The sequence below is a fragment of the Schistocerca nitens genome, chromosome 9 (genome assembly GCF_023898315.1).
Source record: "Schistocerca nitens isolate TAMUIC-IGC-003100 chromosome 9, iqSchNite1.1, whole genome shotgun sequence".
Classification (NCBI taxonomy): domain Eukaryota; kingdom Metazoa; phylum Arthropoda; class Insecta; order Orthoptera; family Acrididae; genus Schistocerca; species Schistocerca nitens.
Genome location: NC_064622.1, coordinates 496,793,219 through 496,817,149, shown reverse-complemented (window position 1 = coordinate 496,817,149; position 23,931 = coordinate 496,793,219). Strand labels below are relative to the sequence as shown.

The following is a 23,931-nucleotide window of genomic DNA, read 5'->3' as shown; positions in this document are numbered from 1 at the left end:
TGAATGGCACCTGTATAAAAATATTGATATACATCAATATAATATGTAAGCACAATTTGCTGACAGGCAATTAATAAAACTGGACATCTCTCCTTAGTATACTTTCATCTTTAGACAAAAATCCTGGCAAACAGTTTGTGTGTGTGTGTGACCATTATGTCATAACGTAAAATACTCAATTCGGTGCGAACAGCTGCTCAATGTCCCTACTTCCCTAGCTACCATTTCTACTGAAGACCACATGTGGCAGCCAAAGATGGTAGTCTTCAGATAAAAGTTTATATGTTACAACCAGCGTGGAAGGGAAGGAAACTGTACTTTATTGTTTATTACCAAATTATGCTGTAAGATTTTAAATATACAAATAGCATCTGTATGCGATGCACGACATGCTGCATGTTACAATACTTACAACCGTAAAATAAATTTCTTTAATTATCCAACATTTGGACTCATATGAGTCCACTTCATCATCACTACTCAATATTAATTTCTCATAGTTGGAAGGGCTGCTGTACAGCAATCAAAGACAGTAATTTTGTTTGCATCCTCAGTACCATGAAGTAAGGGTGGCTGTTGAGGTGACTGCATATTTTCAGTTCCTTGAGTATATTCCCGGTCTTCCCCTTTTGTACCGTGTGAAGGACGTCAAGTGCTGAGATAAAGTTGTCTTTTTTGTGTTTGTTTTCTCTTATGTACATGCTAAAGGCTGAGATAACGATATTACATTGCTTGAAGGCCCACATAGTCTGTACAATACAAAGGCATGCTGGAAAGTAATGCCTCCAAATTTTTTATGTGACAACTCATAGCTTTTTTAAATAAAACAAACATTTTACATTCTACATCTTTATTCTTCATGTCTACATACTGGCAGCCCTCTGCCACCAGAGGGCTCTGAATTGTAGCGCGTAGCCTACGGTGCGAAATGTTGAGGTGTAACATGTCATTCATAGAATGATATGTTCTACATCCTTGATCTCTATTGGCCAACGAAAGATGTTTATATCATAAGGTAGGTAGTTAGTAGGAAGCACCCCAAATTCGGGAGGTTTTTGATGGTTTGTGCAGATCAGAGTTGCGATCCTGTGCTCTCAGCAATGAGGGCCATAGTCTGCTGCTTCTATCTGCTGACTGGAGTCTTTCACTCTGCGGCACTAGGAGTGAAGAGGATGGAGCACATGACCTACGTGATGTAAAAGAAATCATTGCTGAAAAGTCAACTGATATTCAGATTTTATTGCAAACAAAATTTTCCGAGTCTCTTGGGGCACACAATTATACAAACATTTAGCTGGAATGTTATGCCTATGAAGTCACTCAATCAGAAGAAGTAAGAATCGTACATTACAGAAAATACTTTGAGTTCAACTTCTCTGGAGGTGCTGTACCACCAAGTAGAAGAAAAAAGTCTGTTTCAGCATCGACGGCACTGCAGATTGAAGTCCACAGGAGAGAAGCTGGTTCACGGTTCCCAAGGGCACTGCATAGCAGCACCCTGGCAGCATTGACATAGTATGGCAACTGACAGAAAATGTATGAAAACTGGAAAATCCAGTAAAATACGGGAGCTTCAGATCAACTACTGGACTGTGTCAATGGTTTACTTCTATCACATAGAGTATGAATATAAGTCATGAAACAACCCAACATAATTATTTTGGAGAGTGATAAACAGCATGCAGTAACTGAATTTTGACTTAAAGATTTCATTCACACATGGGGCACCCTCTCCTTCAGCACGACAATGACAGACCACACGTGAGCGCAGGAATATCTGCAACAATGCTATACCTTGCATTCACTGTCATCAATCATCCTCCATACAGTCCCGACATGGCCCCATCCAATTTTCGTCTGTTTCCATAACTTAAAGAATACTTTCAAGAACTTCACTTTGATAGTGATGATGCAGTGCAAGTGGAGATGAGGTTGTGGCTCCATCAGCATTCTCGAGTGACGGTATCATATCTACCAACTTAAAAAAAATTGGGAGATTCAGTTCTAAAAATCAAGAGGTATTCAGCTTCTTTTCAGTATAGTCTCAAGGCAAGTGATCTCTCTATGAGATCACAGAGCCATATAATGGCTACAAAAATGCAAATGAGCTCACTAGAAGTACGCCACCCACCAAACTGATTTGTAAAATAAGAGAAAAGCAACCACTTAACTATAGCAGAGCAGTGCATGGTGCACAGAAACCCACAATAAAAGGCAGTTATAATGCCACTTATATCACTTATAATACTTTGACCATAATTTTAAATATTGTTATTTTCAAGTTTTTAAATTTGTGTTTTCTATTATTTGTTTCTGTGAGTCATGCATATGATTGCTTTAGGTATCATTTTACACATTTTTCCATCCAGGCATTTCCATTATTGTTATACCCCTTAGCTGTAGCACAACCCAGGTAATTGGTACTAGGTTGGGATTCATTTATCTTTTTATATATTTATTTTTTTGCATTTAAGTAAAATCATACGACTGCCTTAAAAGATTTCACCACATACAAACAAGTCCAAACAGGACAGCATTGAGGAATATGAGTATACAATCTACAAAATGTGCAGTAATGAGGAAAAATGGAAATGCAAGCAGGAATGTCAACAATGTAGGAAAGACATTGTTACTTATCATAAAGAAGGCGTGTTAAGTTGCAGAGAGGCACAATTAAAAGACATTTACGGAAAACTTTCAGCCACAGCCTTCATCCACAAAGGGGAAACAGACACCACTCATACACATAAGCAAACACCCCTCATGCACACGACTGCCAACTCCAGCATCTTGGGCCAGGGTGCTTGCTTGTGTGTATGAATGGTGTGTGTTTCTCTTTCATTGATGAAGGCTGTGGCTGAAAGCTTTATGTTAAGTGTCTTAATTGTGCCTGACTGCAACTGAATATGTCTTCTTTATAATAAGTAGCAATCTGTCTTTTCCTACACTGTTGAAAAATAACAATCAATATACAGGACAGGCATGACATCCTAATTTCTATAAACTTAAATAGATATATTTACTAAAATTGACTAATGAGTGAAGGACTTCTGACCATAGGCAAAGAAAAAGAGAGGTGGATTTTCTTAACAAATGACTTGAGTCTGAACATAATTAGCTAAAGATCAGGAGAAATAATGGAATAACCAAAGATGGGAGAAAAATGAGGAAAATCTGGAGTTTCCTGTCTAAATAGGGAGTGCTGGCAGAGGTGTAAGGTATCAACGAACTGGTCTTTAACTAGGAGAAATGTGTTTGTCACTAGGATGACTAGGCTGAGAAATAAATATGTAGGAATAGAGTATAAAGCTGTAGAATGTTAGTAACTTTCATTTTAGTTAAAAAGCTTTTAAGAGTTTTCACATCGAAAATACAGAGGTAGTACTTCTCAGCATGCCCTTTTATATTATTTAGGGCATGCTCCACATTTTATCTTACATAAGGCTGACTTAGTGAAAGGTTCACATTTATTTAAATTCTGAAGAATCAACTTCTTTAGGATGTTGTCATTTTGGAAACTGATGCTTTCTTTAGTGTGTTTTAAAGACGCATACAGTTTAGTCACACTACACCTAGGTAAGATAATAGGGCCTAGCTATTCTTTTAATATTTTTTTGCAACTTCTTTTTGAAATATAACTTTATTTTTAGCTATTACATTATCTGAATTATTCCTTACTCTGTATATTTTTGATTTATGATGCGGCACTGTTGTTGAGTACTTACATGTTGGTTCAAGTATTACATGTAATATTTCCAACGATACATGTTATGACACATTTACTAATTGTGGTTATACTGAAGAACCATTTGTTAATGGCCTCAGTATAGCAAAAACTTGACAATCAACAAAAGAAATGTGATGCTGTCTTATGTCTGTGGATGAAAGCACCAGACAACATTAATGGATAAGAATTAGGAAATAATATGTACAAGGGTAAAGCCATACTCACCAATAACCTGCACATGGATGTAGCTCTCCATAGGCAGTGGTAATGAGAGGTAGTTAAATGGATCAAACCTCACACTCTCATGGCCACACACTTTACATGTCACTTTAGACTTGAGTTGGCCATGAAACAGGTCCACTATAATCGACTTGTTCCGAAGAATATGATTTTCCCAGGCCTTAAACAATAATTAATATTTAATTGTTATGTATCAGTGCAGATGAAGTTAACAGTAACGCAGTTTGCTACTATACCTCTTGTGCCACTATGACATCAGGTCTTCCATCACTGTCTTTGAGCTCTACATAAGGTCTATCATGCACCCTATTAAGATCTTCATGTAACCCATCGAGAAGAAAGGCCAACAGCTCTTGTGAATCATGCTGCTGAAAACCATTGAAACGTGGTGCATACTTTCCTATTGTCCACTGCAACCGACAAAATTCCAAATAAGGTGTCTCTGCTTACAAAATCTTTTGTAGTAATCCTCAAATATGATAGAATTATCAACAAACCCTGAGCTTCAGAGGTGCTATCGTTTTTGCAGTTCCACTCCATATGTCATGGATCAAATCCCCATATCTCTTAGCAATATGACCCTTCATCCCTAGAGGATTTGCTCTGGAACAGGCAAAGGAATCTTAATATCTCTTTACTTTCTATCTTTGACATGGTTACAAACCAAATCAGTAATATTGAAATAAATAAAGTTATTAGCAACGGGTAAATGCTACTAAACTATGTTGGCCACAGACAATGATGATGATGATGATGATGATGATGATGATGATAATAATAATAATAATAATAATAACCAAAAATCATGGATGAAGCAATGCATAAAATACAGGAAAGGCAATCACTCACCTATAGCGGATCGATGCATGGAGCACAGAAACACCTAACAGGAAACGGCATTCACACTAGCTTTTGAGCAATTGCTATTTGTCTAGAAAAAGTACAAACATTCACACACAACCACCCAGGCACACAGGCAGCCAAACAGATTCTCTCATGGCCACAATAAGACTAATTATTGATACACTGTTACTGAAAGCAGTTTCCTGAGCCGACAGGAGTGAAGAGGGGGTAGGAGAGGACACAAGGAGGGGTAGCAGGAAAGAGGCAGTTCTTTCTGCAGATGACTGTGTGGCCACACATCAAGGTGAAATGAACACAGAGGATACAGCACACAGAGAGGCAAGAACATGAAGAGAGGGAGAGGGGACTGAGGGGGGTGACTGATGTGGAGGGGGTGGGGAACTTAGGTGATTTTGGGGGGGGGGGATAAAGAAAAAGGTGAAGATCCCCCTGACCTAAGCACCAACTAAGCTGTTCTCAATGTATCATGTGATTTTTCCCTTCTCTCTTCTGTCCACACTACTCCTACTCCATCCCCCCCCCCCCCCCACCAGAGTGGCATTCTCTCTCTCTCTCTCTCTCTCTCTCTCTCTCTCTCTCTCTCTCTCTCTCACACACACACACACACACACACACACACACACACACCATTTGTATGCACATTTCTCTTCCTTTTTTACCTCCTGCCTTTCTCCCTTCTCAGTTTCCCCCTCTCCCTCTTCCCACACCTCTTCTCGCTGTAACCTCTGCACTCAACTTATCTTGTGCAGCCATGCAGTCATATGTGCAAAGACCTCCCTCATTACCAGTATCCTCTCTTTGTGGCCTTCCCTACCCCATACGCACCTCCACCCACTCAGGCAAATCCTTTCAATGATAGAGCATCGATAATTTGTATTTCGATGGCCACAGGAGCACGGTTTTGGATGTGTGTGGTTATTTGTATGAAAGTGCGTACTTTTGCTAGAAACAGAACTGATGTTCAAATGCCAATGTAAGTGCTGTTTTCTGTTACGTGCTTTTGTGCTCCATGCATCGATCTGCTAGAGCCAAGTGGTTGCCTTTCCTTTATTTTACGTGTTGCCCCATCCAGGAATTTCCATTATTGTTATTCAAGCAGATGTGATGTATTTGCCTAGTCATCTGCAATTAGCATTAATTTAATGAATGGAAACTATAATAGGCCATTGCGTACAAGCTTGTGGATACAGCAGCATGTGGAAATATTAATATTTAGAAGAAATCATTAATAACCAGTTGCATATATGTAAGGACAGATAAATAATAAGAAAAAGATAACCATTAAATCAGTTTTGCATCATCTGTATGTTATTAATCAATAGTCACCTTCTGTATTGATTCAAGGACAGTAAAATGGCACTCCTCCAAAATATCATGGCAGCAAGTTACTGACACGGTAAAGTCACTGTCTGTCTATTAAACATCTACCAGTTTTTCTAATAAAAAATCAGCACGAAAAAGATGTGACATCTGTTACTACGGTCTCCAAATCATGATATAACAGATAATATCTTTTTTCGAACACAATTGTTAATCAATCTTCCCACTAAATCCATAATTTGAACATGTCAAGAATGTCTTTTTATGTAACTTAAAGAGGCTTAGAAATTTATTGCACCTCTTACATAAATACTATACAGCAAAGTGCAGGATTTACAACGTTTCAAATACCAGAAATTCCTCTTTTAATTTAACAAGTAATTTTCTATGAAATAAATAGCACAGTTGTCTCCAAATAGAGATTGTTTATGGTTTCTACAATACTTACCCAAATTGATAAACTACTACATCATGTGTGCTTCCTTTCTTCATATACAAAGGGCTGTCAAACAAAAATGAGAAATTGAAAAAAGTAAGTAAATTATTTATCATTTCAAAAGTAATAACTGTAACTGTTAACACATTTACACCACTGTGAGACTAAACAGTCAATACCTTCATGGAAAAATATTTTCAATTTCCTACGGAACCACAATTATACCTGTGCATCTCCTCATCCGGAGAAAATTGTTGACCACCAGCGTCTATATGGATATCACATGGGGAGAGATTTGAACTGTGTGGAGGATGTTTAAAGGTTCTGCAGCACAACTTCTGGAGTATACTAGGCCTACCCCCATGTTGCCAAGGTTGTTTTGAGTACACTGGAGACGTTTTGCTGGGAAGCACTTACACATTCTCTATACAGTCCTGATCTCCACCCATGTGAGCCTTTAAAAAGCACAGTTGTAAGGTGAAGAATAATTACCGTAACTGATAGTAGTTATTACTCTACAGACTGTAAAGGAACGGTCATGGATTTCAACTGCGTCCATTATGGACAAAATACATTAAAGGATATTTGTGGTTGTCAGTTTGCTTCAGACAAAGAAGTGCATGCCTAGGTACAATCATGGTTCCACAGGTGGTTACAATCATTTTTCCATGAGGTATTGATGGGTTTCTCTCACAGTGGAATAAATGTATCAACAGTTATGCAATTACTTTTGAAATAATACACAGGTTACTTACTTTTGTCCATATGTCTCATTTTCATTTGACTACCCCTTACACGATCAATGTTCCAAGGTAAACTGTTAACATTAACAATACAGCAAATCATCCAATCATTTCATAGTTTCACAACCAGTGACATTCATGGTAGTCGCACAATTTCAGTGTTCCACAGAAACAGAACTAATTATTCAGAATTTCAGAGTTACTGGGTGGTCTGTAGACCACAAGAAATACTGTTGGTTAATGAGGTAACAATTAATTAATTCTAAGGGAAAAAAATTCACATGACAAAACTATGAAATTACAAGGGAACAAAATGGCTCGAGTCCTTACCATAGGGTGGCAAATTTTTAAGTACTGCTGACAAACACACATGTAATACAAAAAAACATATCTTCATTCTCAAAAGTGTTAGTTTCTTCTGCTCCTCAGAGAGGAAAGAGGAGTAGACTGTGGGAGGCTGGAAGTAGGGGCAGGACACTTAGACCTCAGGATGAGAGGGAACCACAGGGGAAGACAACGATTCACCAACCTAGCCCTCTTTCCTCACTGAGGAATGACCTAAGAGTTCCAATGACTACATCTTATGTGCTTTCATATACGTTGTGGCGTTTCTACCATATTTATTGCCCAAATTACATTTTTATTTTACTTCTACTTGCTATCAGTTGTATACATGGAAGAATCCTGGAGATACTAGAAGGTATCAGATAGATTATATAATGGTAAGACAGATTTAGGAACCAGGTTTTAAATTTTAAGACATTTCCAGGGGCAGATGTGGACTCTGACCACAATCTATTGGTTATGAACTGTAGATTAAAACTGAAGAAACTACAAAAAGGTGGGAATTTAAGGAGATGGGACCTGGATAAACTGACTAAACCAGAGGTTGTACAGAGTTTCAGGGAGAGCATAAGGGAACAATTGACAGGACTGGGGGAAAGATATACAGTAGAAGAAGAATGACTAGCTCTGAGGGATGAAGTAGTGAAGGCAGCAGAGGATCAAGTAGGTAAAAGACGAGGGCTAGTAGAAATCCTTGGGTTGTTGTTGTTGTGGTCTTCAGTCCTGAGACTGGTTTGATGCAGCTCTCCATGCTACTCTATCCTGTGCAAGCTTCTTCATCTCCCAGTACCTACTGCAACCTACATCCTTCTGAATCTGCTTAGTGTATTCATCTCTTGGTCTCCCTCTACGATTTTTACCCTCCACGCTGCCCTCCAATGCTAAAGTTGTGATCCCTTGATGCCTCAAAACATGTCCTACCAACCGATCCCTTCTTCTAGTCAAGTTGTGCCACAAACTTCTCTTCTCCCCAATCCTATTCAATACCTCCTCATTAGTTACGTGATCTACCCACCTTATCTTCAGCATTCTTCTGTAGCACCACATTACGAAAGCTTCTATTCTCTTCTTGTCCAAACTGGTTATCGTCCATGTCTCACTTCCATACATGGCTACACTCCATACAAATACTTTCAGAAACGACTTTCTGACACTTAAATCTATACTCGATGTTAACAAATTTCTCTTCTTCAGAAACGATTTCCTTGCCATTGCCAGTCTACATTTTATATCCTCTCTACTTCGAGCGTCATCAGTTATTTTGCTCCCCAAATAGCAAAACACCTTTACTACTTTAAGTGTCTCATTTCCTAATCTAATCCCCTCAGCATCACCCGATTTAATTTGACTACATTCCATTATCCTCGTTTTGCTTTTGTTGATGTTCATCTTATATCCTCCTCTCAAAACACTGTCCATTCCGTTCAACTGCTCTTCCAAGTCCTTTGCTGTCTCTGACAGAATTGCAATGTCATCGGCAAACCTCAAAGTTTTTACTTCTTCTCCATGAATTTTTATACCTACTCCGAATTTTTCTTTTGTTTCCTTTACTGCTTGCTCAATATACAGATTGAATAACATCGGGGAGAGGCTACAACCCTGTCTCACTCCTTTCCCAACCACTGCTTCCCTTTCATGCCCCTCAACTCTTATAATTGCCATCTGCTTTCTGTACAAATTGTAAATAGCCTTTCGCTCCCTGTATTTTACCCCTGCCACCTTCAGAATTTGAAAGAGAGTATTCCAGTTAATGTTGTCAAAAGCTTTCTCTAAGTCTACAAATGCTATAAACATAGGTTTGCCTTTTCATAATCTTTCTTCTAAGGTAAGTCGTAAGGTTAGTATTGCCTCACGTGTTCCAACATTTCTACAGAATCCAAACTGATCTTCCCCGAGGTCCGCTTCTACCAGTTTTTCCATTCGTCTGTAAAGAATTCGCATTAGTATTTTGCAGCTGTGACTTATTAAACTGATAGTTCGGTAATTTTCACATCTGTCAACACCTGCTTTCTTTGGGATTGGAATTATTATATTCTTCTTGAAGTCTGTGGGTATTTCGCCTGTCTCATACATCCTGCTCACCAGATGGTAGAGTTTTGTCATGACTTGCTCTCCCAAGGCCATCAGTAGTTCTAAACGAATGTTGTCTACTCCCGGGGCCTTGTTTCGACTTAGGTCTTTCAGTGCTCTGTCAAACTCTTCACGCAGTATCTTATCTCCCATTTCATCTTCATCTACATCCTCTTCCATTTCCATAATATTGTCCTCAAGTACATCACCCTTGTATAAACCCTCTATATACTCCTTCCACCTTTCTGCCTTCCCTTCTTTGCTTAGAACTGGGTTGCCATCTGAGCTCTTGATATTCATACAAGTGGTTCTCTTTTCTCCAAAGGTCTCTTTAATTTTCCTGTAGGCAGTATCTATCTTACCCCTAGTGAGACAAGCCTCTACATCCTTACATTTGTCCTCTAGCCATCCCTGCTTAGCCATTTTGCGCTTCCTGTCGATCTCATTTTTGAGACGTTTGTATTCCTTTTTGCCTGCTTCATTTACTGCATTTTTATATTTTCTCCTTTCATCAATGAAATTCAATGTTTCTTCTGTTACCCAAGGATTTCTAGTAGCCCTCGTCTTTTTACCAACTTGATCGTCTGCTGCCTTCACTACTTCATCCCTCAGAGCTACCCATTCTTCTTCTACTGTATTTCTTTCCCCCATTCCTGTCAATTGTTCCCTTATGCTCTCCCTGGGTAACAGAAGAAATATTGAATTTAATTGATGAAAATGTCACTGCTTACAGTATTTAGCTTAGTGTTCGACCTGTATTGTTTAAGGGAAGCATTTACAGATTCATCATATGTTCTACAAGAACAACCCATTATCATTCTGCATGATATTGTTTTGACTTTCAGCCACCTTATGACGAATCCATTTTTCTTTCTATCATCCCATGTTTTAGGCAATGCATTCTCAGAATGTTTTACAAATGCAGCAGGATGATTTAAACCCTCTTGTTGAAAACTGACAGAACTTGCATACCTGCAAAAAAGTTTAATCAATTACATCAGAGCTTCCTGTTCCATTTTGATTCCTTTCCTGCATATATCATGCCTGTAATCACTCTGTAATTTTATTTTCAACTCGAGCAACATATTGCTTTCATTCCTGCTATTACCATCAACATTTTTAGTCACAGATTGTTCAATTTCTTTTATCATTTTAGTAACTTCACCTGCTCTGTTGTGACACAGGTTTGACATTATTTATTTCATGGCTCTTGCCCTCTACTTCTTTAATTTATTTGAGTAATTCCAGTATTGAAATGTGTGATGCTGTTATGACAACACTGATCAGTAGTACCCGATTTATTTCTTACTTTATCATTACAAGATTTTAGTTCACTAATTTTATCATTAGACAACTAATCGAAATATCCATACCCAATACAACAAATATACAGAAGAAAAAATTGAAAAATACATCCAACTGGCTGAGGAGGTCAAGGACATGTGGCATCAGGATAAAGTTGACATTATACCAATTATACTATCAACTACAGGTGTCATACCACACAATATCCACCAGTACATCAACGCAATACAGCTACATCCAAATGTATATATACAACAACAGAAATCTGTAATTATTGATACGTGTTCAACTACCCGAAAGTTCCTAAATGCAATGTAACATATACTGCACAGTTAAAAGGAAGTCACTCTTGATGAAGGTCCGCGTCACTTTCCATTTTTAACCAGACATAACGTCTGAGAAAGGAAAGAAATGATAATGATAATAATAATAATAATAATATAATCATCATCATCATCATCATCATCATCATCATCTTCTTCTTCTTCTTCTTCTTCTTCTTCTTCTTCTTCTTCTTCTTCCAGCGCCAGCCAGTGGACTGCGCTTAATTGGTGTGGCAGGAAGTGTTAACAGATAATGGACAATGCTAAATTTAAAAACACGGTTTGCAAAACTATGATTAGACAGTGATTAAAGTGGGAGAAATTTTATATCAGTGCATGAAAAGATCACTGACTTTTGATATCGATAAAATTTTGAAGAAAAGTGAATTTTTTGTGTTGGTAAAACTTTGAATAGTAGCAGCAAACTTTATTTTGCACCACCTTTATATAAATAATGAGGATTAGTAGTTATTTTGAACATTGAGTTTTTATGACAAAGGAACAGACAAATACCTCTGAAACTTATGAACTGAAGTAGCATTAGCTGATGTTTAGTAATATGGCACGTTAGAACTGTTATGATGGAATAACTTCCACTACAAAAGGAAGTGGAAAACTGAAGACATAAACACCCGACAGCATGCGCATTTTGGAGTATGCCGATGACGGACGTGTAATATGAGGAGCTGACAATGCAGATCAAAGACAGTATCGCTGACTTCTCAGCTTCAGTGGCTTGCAGATTGGTGGCCACAACAGTAGTCTGAACATCAATATCTCACTGGGGACACAGTTTCCAAGGCGCGAGGTCTCAATTGTGTGATGGCATGGAGATGGCACTTGACACTGCTGTTGTTATTGTAAGTTGCACTTACGTTATTATTAGAGAAAGGGACTTTAATTTTAAGAAATACTACCTCAGAAATGTTGTAACTTAAAACTGTTTCACATTGAGAGTCAGTAATAGAGCAACATGGCTTTTGATAACATAAACATTGATATCACTACAATGGAGGTTGATAGTAATGGAGAGAATAATAATCAATTAGTTAATGTTAATGTGGATAATCGGATCACTATCTGAGTAAATATTCAATTAATATAATAGAGGGAAACATTCCACGTGGGAAAAATATATCTAAAAACAAAGATGATGTGACTTACCGAACGAAAGTGCTGGCAGGTCGATAGACACACAAACAAACACAAACATACACACAAAATTCAAGCTTTCGCAACAAACTGTTGCCTCATCAGGAAAGAGGGAAGGGAAAGACAAAAGGATGTGGGTTTTAAGGGAGAGGGTAAGGAGTCATTCCAATCCCGGGAGCGGAAAGACTTACCTTAGGGGGAAAAAAGGACGGGTATACACTCGCACACACACACATATCCATCCACACATATACAGACACAAGCAGATATATTTAAAGGCAAAGATGTTGTTGAATGACAGGTGAGGTATGAGTGGCGGCTACTTGAAATTAGTGGAGATTGAGGCCTGGTGGGTAACGGGAAGAGAGGATATATTGAAGAGCAAGTTCCCATCTCCAGAGTTCGGATAGGTTGGTGTTGGTGGGAAGTATCCAGATAACCCGGACGGTGTAACACTGTGCCAAGATGTGCTGGCCGTGCACCAAGGCATGTTTAGCCACAGGGTGATCCTCATTACCAACAAACACTGTCTGCCTGTGTCCATTCATGCGAATGGACAGTTTGTTGCTGGTCATTCCCACATAGAATGCATCACAGTGTAGGCAGATCAGTTGGTAAATCACGTGGGTGCTTTCACACGTGGCTCTGCCTTTGATCGTGTACACCTTCCGGGTTACGGGACTGGAGTAGGTGGTGGTGGGAGGGTGCATGGGACAGGTTTTACACTGGGGGCGGTTACAAGGATAGGAGCCAGAGGGTAGGGAAGGTGGTTTGGGGATTTCATAGGGATGAACTAACAGGTTACGAAGGTTAGGTGGACGGCGGAAAGACACTCTTGGTGGAGTGGGGAGGATTTCATGAAGGATGGATCTCATTTCAGGGCAGGATTTGAGGAAGTCGTATCCCTGCTGGAGAGCCACATTCAGAGTCTGGTCCAGTCCCGGAAAGTATCCTGTCACAAGTGGGGCACTTTTGTGGTTCTTCTGTGGGAGGTTCTGGGTTTGAGGGGATGAGGAAGTGGCTCTGGTTATTTGCTTCTGTACCAGGTCGGGAGGGTAGTTACGGGATGCGAAAGCTGTTGTCAGGTTGTTGGTGTAATGGTTCAGGGATTCCGGACTGGAGCAGATTCGTTTGCCACGAAGACCTGGGCTGTAGGGAAGGGACCATTTGATGTGGAATGGGTGGCAGCTGTCATAATGGAGGTACTGTTGCTTGTTGGTGGGTTTGATGTGGACGGTCGTGTTTTGCTGAAAACAATACTGATGAGCTAATCAATAATGATTATAGTAATTTAATATCTTTGAGTAAATCTCATAATGTAGTGTATTGTTGCACTGTTAGAGTAAATAGGGAACAAGAAATTGATGATAGTGTAAGTCAGGTTAAAGCAACAGAATTATCAAGAAGTGATAATGAAGTTAGCAATGAACCAGAAGAGTGTAGTCTTCAGCGTATTATGTATAAACTGAAACATATGTTAAAAGCAAATCATATAAACGAACAATATGAGGCTGACTAGGATAATTACTAAAACTGAGGAGTCTAATACAATTTTGCATAGGAAAAATGACTAAACTATAAATGAATTGAAACAAACTAGAAACAATCTATCAAAGAAAATTTATGAGCAAGTTAATCAGCTGACCAAATCTTGTGAAAAATTAAAAATGGAAATTAGGGTTGACCTGTCTAAATTTAAGGCTGAAATGAAAGGCACAAAGGAAGTGTTTAGCACAGAAAATCAGAAGACAAACACCAGAATTGATCTGTGAAAAGATCATTGGAGAAAACAGAAGAGGAATTATCAGAAAGGAATAACTACAATGAAAATATAATCAAGAAACATAATGATAAAATTAGTGAACTAAAATCTAGTAATGATAAAGTAAGAAATAAATCGGGTACTACTGATCGGTGTTGTCATAACAGCATCACACATTTCAATACTGGAATTACTCAAATAAATTAAAGAAGTAGAGGGCAAGAGCCATGAAATAAATAATGTCAAACCTGTGTCACAACAGAGCAGGTGAAGTTACTAAAATGATAAAAGAAATTGAACAATCTGTGACTAAAAATGTTGATGGTAATAGCAGGAATGAAAGCAATATGTTGCTCGAGTTGAAAATAAAATTACAGAGTGATTACAGGCATGATATATGCAGGAAAGGAATCAAAATGGAACAGGAAGCTCTGATGTAATTGATTAAACTTTTTTGCAGGTATGCAAGTTCTGTCAGTTTTCAACAAGAGGGTTTAAATCATCCTGCTGCATTTGTAAAACATTCTGAGAATGCATTGCCTAAAACATGGGATGATAGAAAGAAAAATGGATTCGTCATAAGGTGGCTGAAAGTCAAAACAATATCATGCAGAATGATAATGGGTTGTTCTTGTAGAACATATGATGAATCTGTAAATGCTTCCCTTAAACAATACAGGTCGAACACTAAGCTAAATACTGTAAGCAGTGACATTTTCATGGGAAGAAATTTAGTTGGCAGTGGGTGTCAAAGTTATAAAGAATTCTTTCACAATTATTTGGAGAGGAACTTATATTTAGATGATACTCTGAAGGAAAGATATTTAATTACTATTGTACTGGTCGAATTACCTGTAGGTGCGCAAGAAAAATTATTAGGAATTCCAAAAAATAATGTTGTTGGTATTCTGCATGTGCTTGAACTGCTGGAGTCATTGTTGGCATAAGTTAACACAAAGAAGGTGGAGAGGTACTGGGTGGAAATGGAGTAGTCAAGATAATAGACAAAGACTGGAATCTCCAGGTTGGAAAACCAACTATACAAGGAAATTAGACTACTACTCTCCGTAAAGATGACATTTTGATTTGAAGACGATCATAAAAAAGGGACCTGTAACACATTTAGCATTTGGTCAAAGCCTTCTTCAGGAAAGGACCCCCTCCCCCCCCCCCCCCCCACACACACACAAGCAAGCCTATCTCACCCACAAATGACCATCTTCAGCAGCTTGGACCAGAATGCAGCTGTTACACAGAATGAACGCAAAAATCTGGAAGGGATAGAAAGGCACTGGTGGGAGTGGGGGTGAGGATGGGAGAAGAGAGCACTGTCTGGTGGAACAGGTAGGGTCCAAGATCGCAAACAGATGTAGTGGTAGAAGGCCAGGGGCAGGGAGTTGGCGAGGGTGGAAAGGAATGGAAGGCAAAAAAGGAGAGGAGTGGGGAAGGAGAAGGATGGGCAGATGCATTGGCAGAGGGCAGCACACAAAGAGGATGAGGGGATGAGAATAGGGAGGAGATGTTAGGACGGAGGGGATGGAAACTGATAGATGGAGGGTGCGGGGACAGTTGGTTAAGAGGTTGGGGTTGGGATAATTTCAGGAGTGAAGAGTGTACTGTAAGGACAACTCCCGTGTGGATAGTTCCAAAAAGGTGGTAGCTGAGGGGAGCATTCAGATGGCCCACGTTGTCAAGCAGCCATTGAAATTTTTCAACTCCACATTGTGGCGCAGCACGGTTTACTTTGCTCTTGGCCACAATTTGGTGGTGGCTGTTCATCCTGGTGGACAGCTGGTGGTAGTCATACCAATATAAGAACTTGGGCAGTGATTGCAACAGAGCTGGTACAGGACACGGCTGCTTTCACTGGTGACCCTGTCTCTGTTGGAGTAAGATAAGCCTGTGACAAGACAGGTGGGTGGATTGGACAGGTCTAGAACCTGTGTCTTCCATAGGGATATGATCCCTGTGGCAAGGGGTTGGGATTGGGGATAGCATGGTGGTGGACTAGAACACTGTGGTGCTCTGGGGAGGGGGTGTGGGGGCAATGGAACACCACTTTAGGGGATGTGGAAAGGATTTTGAGTAAGATGTCCTTCACTTCAAGGTATGATGACCTGTAATCAAAGTCCTGATGAAGGAAGTAGTTCACTTGTTCCAATCTAGGTTGGCACTGGGTGACAAAGGCACAACTACTTAGTAGCTGGTTCTAGATGGTAGTTGTAGAATTGAGGGTGTGTGGGGAAATTGCATGGGAGATCTGTTTGCAAACTAGATCTGGGGAATAGTGCCTGTCTGCAAAAGCCTTGGTGAGATCCTCAGCACAGTGGACAAAGCAGTTCTTGTCACTGCAGATATGCCACCCCACCAGTGGCCAAGCTGTATGGAAGAGATGTTTTGGTGTGAAAGGGATGATAGCTGTCAAAATGCAGGTACTGATGGTGGTTGGTGGGTTTAGAATTGACAGAGGTGTGGATGGAGCCATCAGAGAGGAGGAAGACAATGTCCAGGATGGTGGCATGCTGGCTTGAAGATGACGAGGTGGTGCAAATGGGAGAGAAGGTGTTGAGGTCTTAAAGGAATGTCTACAGGGTGTCTTGGCTCTGAGCCTCAAATCCTCCCACCCCTTCCAAGAAAAACAGTTACAAAAGAGTGCCCTCTTTATCATCCAATATCACCCTGGACTGGAACAACTGAACCAAACCATTCTTCAGGGCTTTGATTACCTGTTATCATGCCCTGACATGAGGGACATCCATCCCAACACCCTTCCCATCCCTCCAAAATTGGTATTCCGTTGCAAACCCAAGCTCCACAACATCCTAGTTCATCACTATGCTACTCCCAATCCCAAACCCTTGCCACAGGGATCATATCTCTGTTGCAAAGCCAGGTGCAAGACCTACCCATTCCACCTACCCAGCACATCCTATTCCAGTCCCGTCATGGGTTTATCCTAGCCCAACAGAGGCCAGGCCACCTATGAAAGAAGCCACCTATGAAAGAAGCCACATCATCTACCAGCTCTGCTGCAATCACTGCACGTGATTTATACTGGTATGACTACCAACCAGCGCACCAGCAGGATGAACAGCAAATGTCAAACTGTGGCCAAGAGCAAAGTAGCTCACACTGTGCCACAACATGCAGCTGAACATAACATACTTGATTTCAATTTCTGCTTCACAAATGGGTTGTCTGGACCCTCTCCTCCACCACCAGGTTTTCTGAACTGTTCTGATGGGAGTTATCCTTACAACACATTCTCCACTCCTGAAATTATACCGGCCTCAACCTACATTAACCTAATGTCCCCACAACCTCCATGCAACATTTTCTGAACCCTCTTCCCTGCCCCTTCTGTCAGACAGCACTTTTCTCTCTCCTTACCCATACCCTGCTATCCCTTCCCTTTCCCCACCACCTCCAGATTGCTGCTTCCATTCTACATGTCAGTTGCATTCTGGTCCGAGCTGCCGGAGATGGTGGTCACGAGTGTGTGAAGTGCACTTGCTTGTGTGAAGAAATGTGTAACTGTCTTGCTGTCATTCCTAACTGCAACTGCACATGTCATCTTTAGGTTCAATAGCAATCAATCTTCTCCTTATGTTACCAATAATGGATAACGAGACAACCTGCTAAAGATAGCGGAGGATGGTACTGTGGAAATTTCCACAGTAATAATGATCAGTATCAGAGAGAGGCAAGAGGTGACAGAAACGATGAGGCCAGAAATTGCAAGAGATAGGAGTGAAATGAACACGCCAATGCAGACAAACTATTTTAGGAGTTCTGATGATGTCCAATTGAAAACTGATTTAGAACAATGTCCAGTTAATGTTAGTTATTTGGGACATGAGGAGAGGGATGCTGTTAAGGAAGATTTAACATTTGAAAAGGACAATAAGGTCATTAAAAGAGTATTAGCTACTCTAGGTTCACAGAGTGACATTTGTGCAATACATGTAGATCTATACTTTAAGTTAAAAGAGGGAAATGATATTCCAGAACTGCTAGTGCAAGTGGTGAGAACTGTTTGAGCCATTGATGTTAAAAGTAAGTTAATAAAGAACCAAGCAGTGTTGCTGATTGAAATTAAAGATAAAATGTTTAATGTGAATGGAATGATCACTCCTGAATTTTACATCAAATTAATTTTGGGGTTAACAGAGATCTGTGTTGGGGTAGATTTTGCAACAGGAGGTGTTAAAAAAGTATAGGCAGAGAGGAAGACGAGTTGTTATTTATGGGATGTGTGAGCCCGTAGCATAAACAGGGCGAGGTTCAGGTTAAAGTACTAAATGGTAAAGTTAATGATTACCTTGAGGAAATTGAAAATGGAATAACAGAACACGAAGGTGGCACAAATGGAGAATATGGAGAGACAATACTTGTACCATGTTTAGTCAGGAAAAGGTGTTACAAAATAATGCAGATGAGAATAGTGGACATGATATTTGTAGGTGGCTGCAAGAGCAACAAACAAAATTATTATTATAAAAATGGATAAACCAAAAATATTAGAGGAGCTGGTTCAAAAGTTTAACAATAGTCAGGTTATATCTAATACTGATCTTGCAGTCAGTTTCTGGCAGGTACCGCTAGCTGAAGAATGTAGAAAATATAAAGCTTTCGTTTACATGGATTGGTATTATCATTTTCATGTGATACACTTTCACTAAGAGAGGAATTACCAGCAAAGGTGACACGTTATGTGGATAAAGTGCTGATTCCAGCAAATAGACAGAACACAATGAAATGAAAGGACACAATTTCAGAGATTTTATGGTCTCATACAGATATGATTTTATGTATATAGACTGAAGCAGTGAGTGAATATTTGTACCAAGGCCAGGAATCAAATTCCCCCATTTACATTCAATGCTGAGGTGCTGATCCAGAACATGGAGAGCCTTGGCAATTCTGTTCACATGTAAGAGGGAATTTAAAGTAGACTGGGGCGACAGTGAGAATTTCGATCCAGGAGGGAGGCATGTCAGGGTAATCCGCGCAGTTGTGTGAACCGCTGTACCAAGGTGGTTTAGTGGCTAATGCACCTGCCTAGTAAGCAGGGCACACAGGTTCGATTCCCGGCACTGGTACAAAGTTTCACTTGTCTCTTCAGTCTATATACATAAAAAAAAAACATTATTTTACTTCTACTTACAGTCAATCACTCAAGAAAATTTAGCAGCAAAAAAGTAGGGTAAGAGTACCATGCACTGAGTTGTGCGGCAGATGGTTTCTGAGGGTGAGAATGTGCCTGCTAGTGTTTACTATTATCGTGCTGGAGCACTGTACAGAAATCCAGGAATCACATACTAAATGTGGTGCAAAGCAGCACACTGTAGTTAGTTAATATTTATTATTCGAACACTGCTATGCTCCTCCAGCCATACCATCAACATTAGTTATAGTAATAGAAGGTTAATAATAATTTCACAAGGTCATTAACTGAAGTCAAAACAAAAAAGAGAAGAACATTTAACTAAGTCATTACTAGTGGAAGACGATGGATCAATCAGAAGTGTGCAATGAATAAGCAAGCACCAAACTGTTAACGTAACCCACTACAGTATGAACAAGGCAATATGCTTTGCGATAGCCACAGAGTACAATGCCAGTAATTATTTGTCGCAATTAACATGGCCACAGGAAACATTTGCGTGTAACAATTAACATGAAGTTTTATATCAGTTATGAACAAACGCGACACATGTTTTGGTCAGTATAGTGTAACGAGTTACCAAAAACCATTTGTCGTGTTGCACAATACCTTGGTGAACAATCATGTAATGTTTTGACCAACTTGTAATACCATGAATCATTAGATCAAACAATGGAAACTCCAGTTTGGAATACCAACAATGTACGGAAAAGGTAGTTCACTACTTACCATAAAGATGACAAGATAAGTTACAGACAGGCACAATTAAAAGACCCTTACAGTTTAGCTTCCGGCTACAGCATTTGACAAAAAAAAAAAAAAAAGAATGACAAAAAACACACATTCATTCACACATGTAAGCATACCTCATGCACACATGGCTGTCATCTATGGCAGCTCAGACCAGAATTTGATTGTGTCTTGTTGTGATGCTCTGAACTTAGTTAGCTTTCACGGAATTTGATTACATGAATGAAAATATTATGGCTCTTACATGCATTTCTTTGTTACCGCTAAACATTAACTAACAAAATTCAAATGACATCCTGTATTTTGATAATTTTATTTTGTAGCACTGGATTTTGTCCCACACTGTCACTCCAGTTTAGCACAGTTTGTTGTTTGTATCTCAAAACCTGTGCCTATGTGGAGAAGATGCCAATCAAGACGAGATGTACAGGACTACTTTAAAAGACACAAGGTAAGGGTTAGTAAACCGAAAACAATAACATTAATAACAGTAATAATAATAATAATAATAATAATAATAACAATAATCCTTCACAATGTTTCCATTGACAGTACTAAGAATTTTGCCTCTTGCAGGTAAGTTATGACCATCTATTCCAAACTCTTCTAAGCAAATAACAAATAATAACATTGCATTTCCTACCACTAAACCCTGTGATCTTTAATTCCATTTACTGCCTGTCAATCCTGTAGTCCAAAACTACCATAGTGCACCAATTTTAAATCCTTACAGACCACGGATAACATATTACTCTTAGACAATATAACAACTCCCTACACACTGATAAATAGAGTATAATGTTCTCGTATTACAACTCGAACATCTGAAGTGTAAGAAAATTGGCAAAATACAGGTACACCTTAACTCACCTGTTAAGTTCATAGAGGTGCATGTTACTTGTGAAATATTGAGTGAGAGCCCTCGTGTTGCTCACACACTGCAATGCAGCATTCATGAAGCATGTATTACCCAAGTTGTTGAGACCAGTCGCTCCTCTTTCAGCTGGGACAGCTGTAAAGTGAATTATTTATAAATATTACAATAAAATTTTAAATAACTACTACATAACAAAACATATATAGTATGGACCAGGCAGATAACAAATACTAGTTGCTAAGGGGTGGCACACCAATGGCATTTACATTCCTTCAACTGTGTACTATTCCTGCTTACCAAGCTGATAGAGAAAATGTCGAATAAGTTAAAATTTTTAAGATCCATGGTATTACTCTAGTAACTGCATTTCGCTAAATGAAAGCTCTGATCTGCTCACTTATTTTTTCCAGGTTTACTTTTCCTCTTCTTTTACTTGCTCTCTGCAATGGCATTAGGATTCAACTTTTTAATATGCTGCTTTACTACTGTTCCTATCTGCAGCCAAGAATGTTTCAGTGCCTTGAGCACAACTGAGTTGCTCCTTGAGGAAGTAGTGGTGGACTCATTTTGAGAAAGGAGACATTAATGACTACGAGACGGGAAGATAGGTGTATTAACTCCCACCCACAATCTGCATTCAGAGTAACTTACCCTTCCTGTTACAGCAAACTCCATATTCTTATTTTGATTTTTGTCCAAAATGGAGAGATCTAAGCCTCTATAAATGAGAAATTCAATCACAATCTCTTGTACATCATGTACAATCCCATTAATACATTCTCTGCTGAACAGCCATAGTCATCTGTCTTTTTCTACTACAGTCAAGTTTTACAGAAAAATTCTACACAAGAAATATGCGCACGATGAGAGTTAGACAATTTTATGCCGTATCAAATTAAGTTTCAGCTGCAAGCACTCACATGGTTTACGCTTGTCCTGTAAATGATTTGCCAGTGATCCCATTTCTTCAGGCCAAGTAAGGTCTTTGTTCCTGACTTCAATCAAAAGCTGGTCTTCATCCATTATACCCAAATCCTCCAAAGTAGGTTCTTCGTCCTCAATAAGAAGCATGTTGTTCTGCAACAGAGAACAATACAGTTGCATACACTTTCTTCCTTTCCTTTCTACTATTCTGTATCCTGCAAATGCCAGGTTGGGACTGATATATCATGTACCATACTTTTATATGTGCTATTATTAAGATGGGCTCATCACTCCCAAAGGAATTTTAAACTTACTGCCCCTCCCTCCCTCCCTCCCACCCTGTTGGGAAGGAATCCGCATATCACTTCTGACTGCATCTAATGTTGATCGCATGGTCAAATGTGACAATGTTTATTGAAATGTTTGTGCAACGTGTAACCAAGTTGTCACAGGGAAACCAGCCAGGCATTTACCTCTGCAGATCTGAAAAATCGTCCAAAAACCACATACAGGCTGCCCGATCCCAACCCCGATCCCATATTTAATTTGAAATATGGATTTGATTTGGGGCTGCTGCACCAATCTGTGTTCCAGAAACAGACATTTTTAAAGTGCTCAACTATCTGGTAGTAATAGCTGCATACACCGTGTCACAGAAAATGTTTCAAGACACATTCTAACTTTCCCAGTTCAAAAGCAGAGGTTTAATTACTATAAAGAATTATGTGAGAAAGATTAGATTGCAGACCTTCAGTAACTTCAGCAGGTTTGATCAATTAATTACTACATGATCAAAGTAACCTTGGATTCCAGGAACTATTATTGCCAGACTTTATTTTCCTTTCTCTGTTACAACTATACATGTTTCTTAAGAAACCTACCAGATTAAAGTGAAGATGGACACAGGAATATAAAAAGAAATTCCATGAAAAAAATTGCTGTACGAGCATCGGAGGAACATAACTCGATTTTAGCAATTTTACGGGACAGATGAAAGATGATATTTTTAAAATGTAAACTGCTTGTTTCAGTGACACAACACAAATTATACTGAAAAATCTCTACAAACTAAAACACACATTTAGAAGCTGTCAGATGATGATATATCTTTAAATATAGTACTTACAGGTTCACCTTTGTTTCTTGTTTAATGTATTGCTAAGGAGATAAGTCATTATGATTCTAAGTGAATCAATCTAAATAGTGGTTTTACGCTTTGGAGATATGTACTTGACTGGGAAAATACATCATAAAAAGTTAATTTCCATAGTACAAATTGATGAATTGCATATAAAATAAATGAATATTAGTCCATTTTTGTACCAATGTCACCAATGACTATTCACTTTCTCACTCACTTTCATCACAACCAACATCCCTGTTGTCTGAATCTTCAACTTTCTCTTCTCAAAGAGTTCTGTAAAATGTGTATACATTTCCCTGATAATGCTGGTGTGGTAAAGATCCGTAAGGTCTTATTTTCTCTTCCTGAAGTTTTAGTGCTTCATGTATTTCAGTTTCAACTGGAAGACTGTCAAAATCTTCTCTATACTGGCAAACTTCTAAACTGTTGACCATGGGAATGTTCAAAAAATGTTTGATTAAAATAACTTCCGCAATACTGAAGCTGTGTCACATTAAGTTACTGTACTTTATTTTGTTCACGGTTAATTTTCATATTTTTCAACAGTTCCCTCTGCATAGCACCAAAATCCAGTTAGTCTTTCTAGTCCATTTCAAGGACTTCATACAGCCTTTGTTTTGATGCAGCCTGAACAACAGTAAACTACCCTGAAGAGTCACAGCTGTTAACAATTTTTGTAGTCCTCTATATACTGGCATGCGTTGAACTGCACTCCATTAAAGAGTGTCCAGGCTCAGATAAGCATTGCTGTATCGTAGGAATGTTTAGAGTTTGTACAGCAT

The 23,931-nt window shown here is 39.0% G+C and overlaps 1 protein-coding gene across 1 annotated transcript in view; it reads right to left on the bottom strand.

The window, feature by feature from the left end:
* LOC126203243 (ubiquitin carboxyl-terminal hydrolase 32) overlaps positions 1-23,931 on the bottom strand; it is a 231,390-nt gene that overhangs the window by 108,114 nt on the left and 99,345 nt on the right. Inside the window, exons 15-19 of the mRNA XM_049937496.1 lie at positions 22,002-22,158; positions 21,075-21,216; positions 4,465-4,570; positions 4,204-4,377; positions 3,953-4,127 (exon numbers count right to left, since the gene is read on the bottom strand). Coding sequence (XP_049793453.1) covers positions 3,953-4,127; positions 4,204-4,377; positions 4,465-4,570; positions 21,075-21,216; positions 22,002-22,158 — 754 coding nt within the window. The remainder of the gene's footprint in view (positions 1-3,952; positions 4,128-4,203; positions 4,378-4,464; positions 4,571-21,074; positions 21,217-22,001; positions 22,159-23,931) is intronic.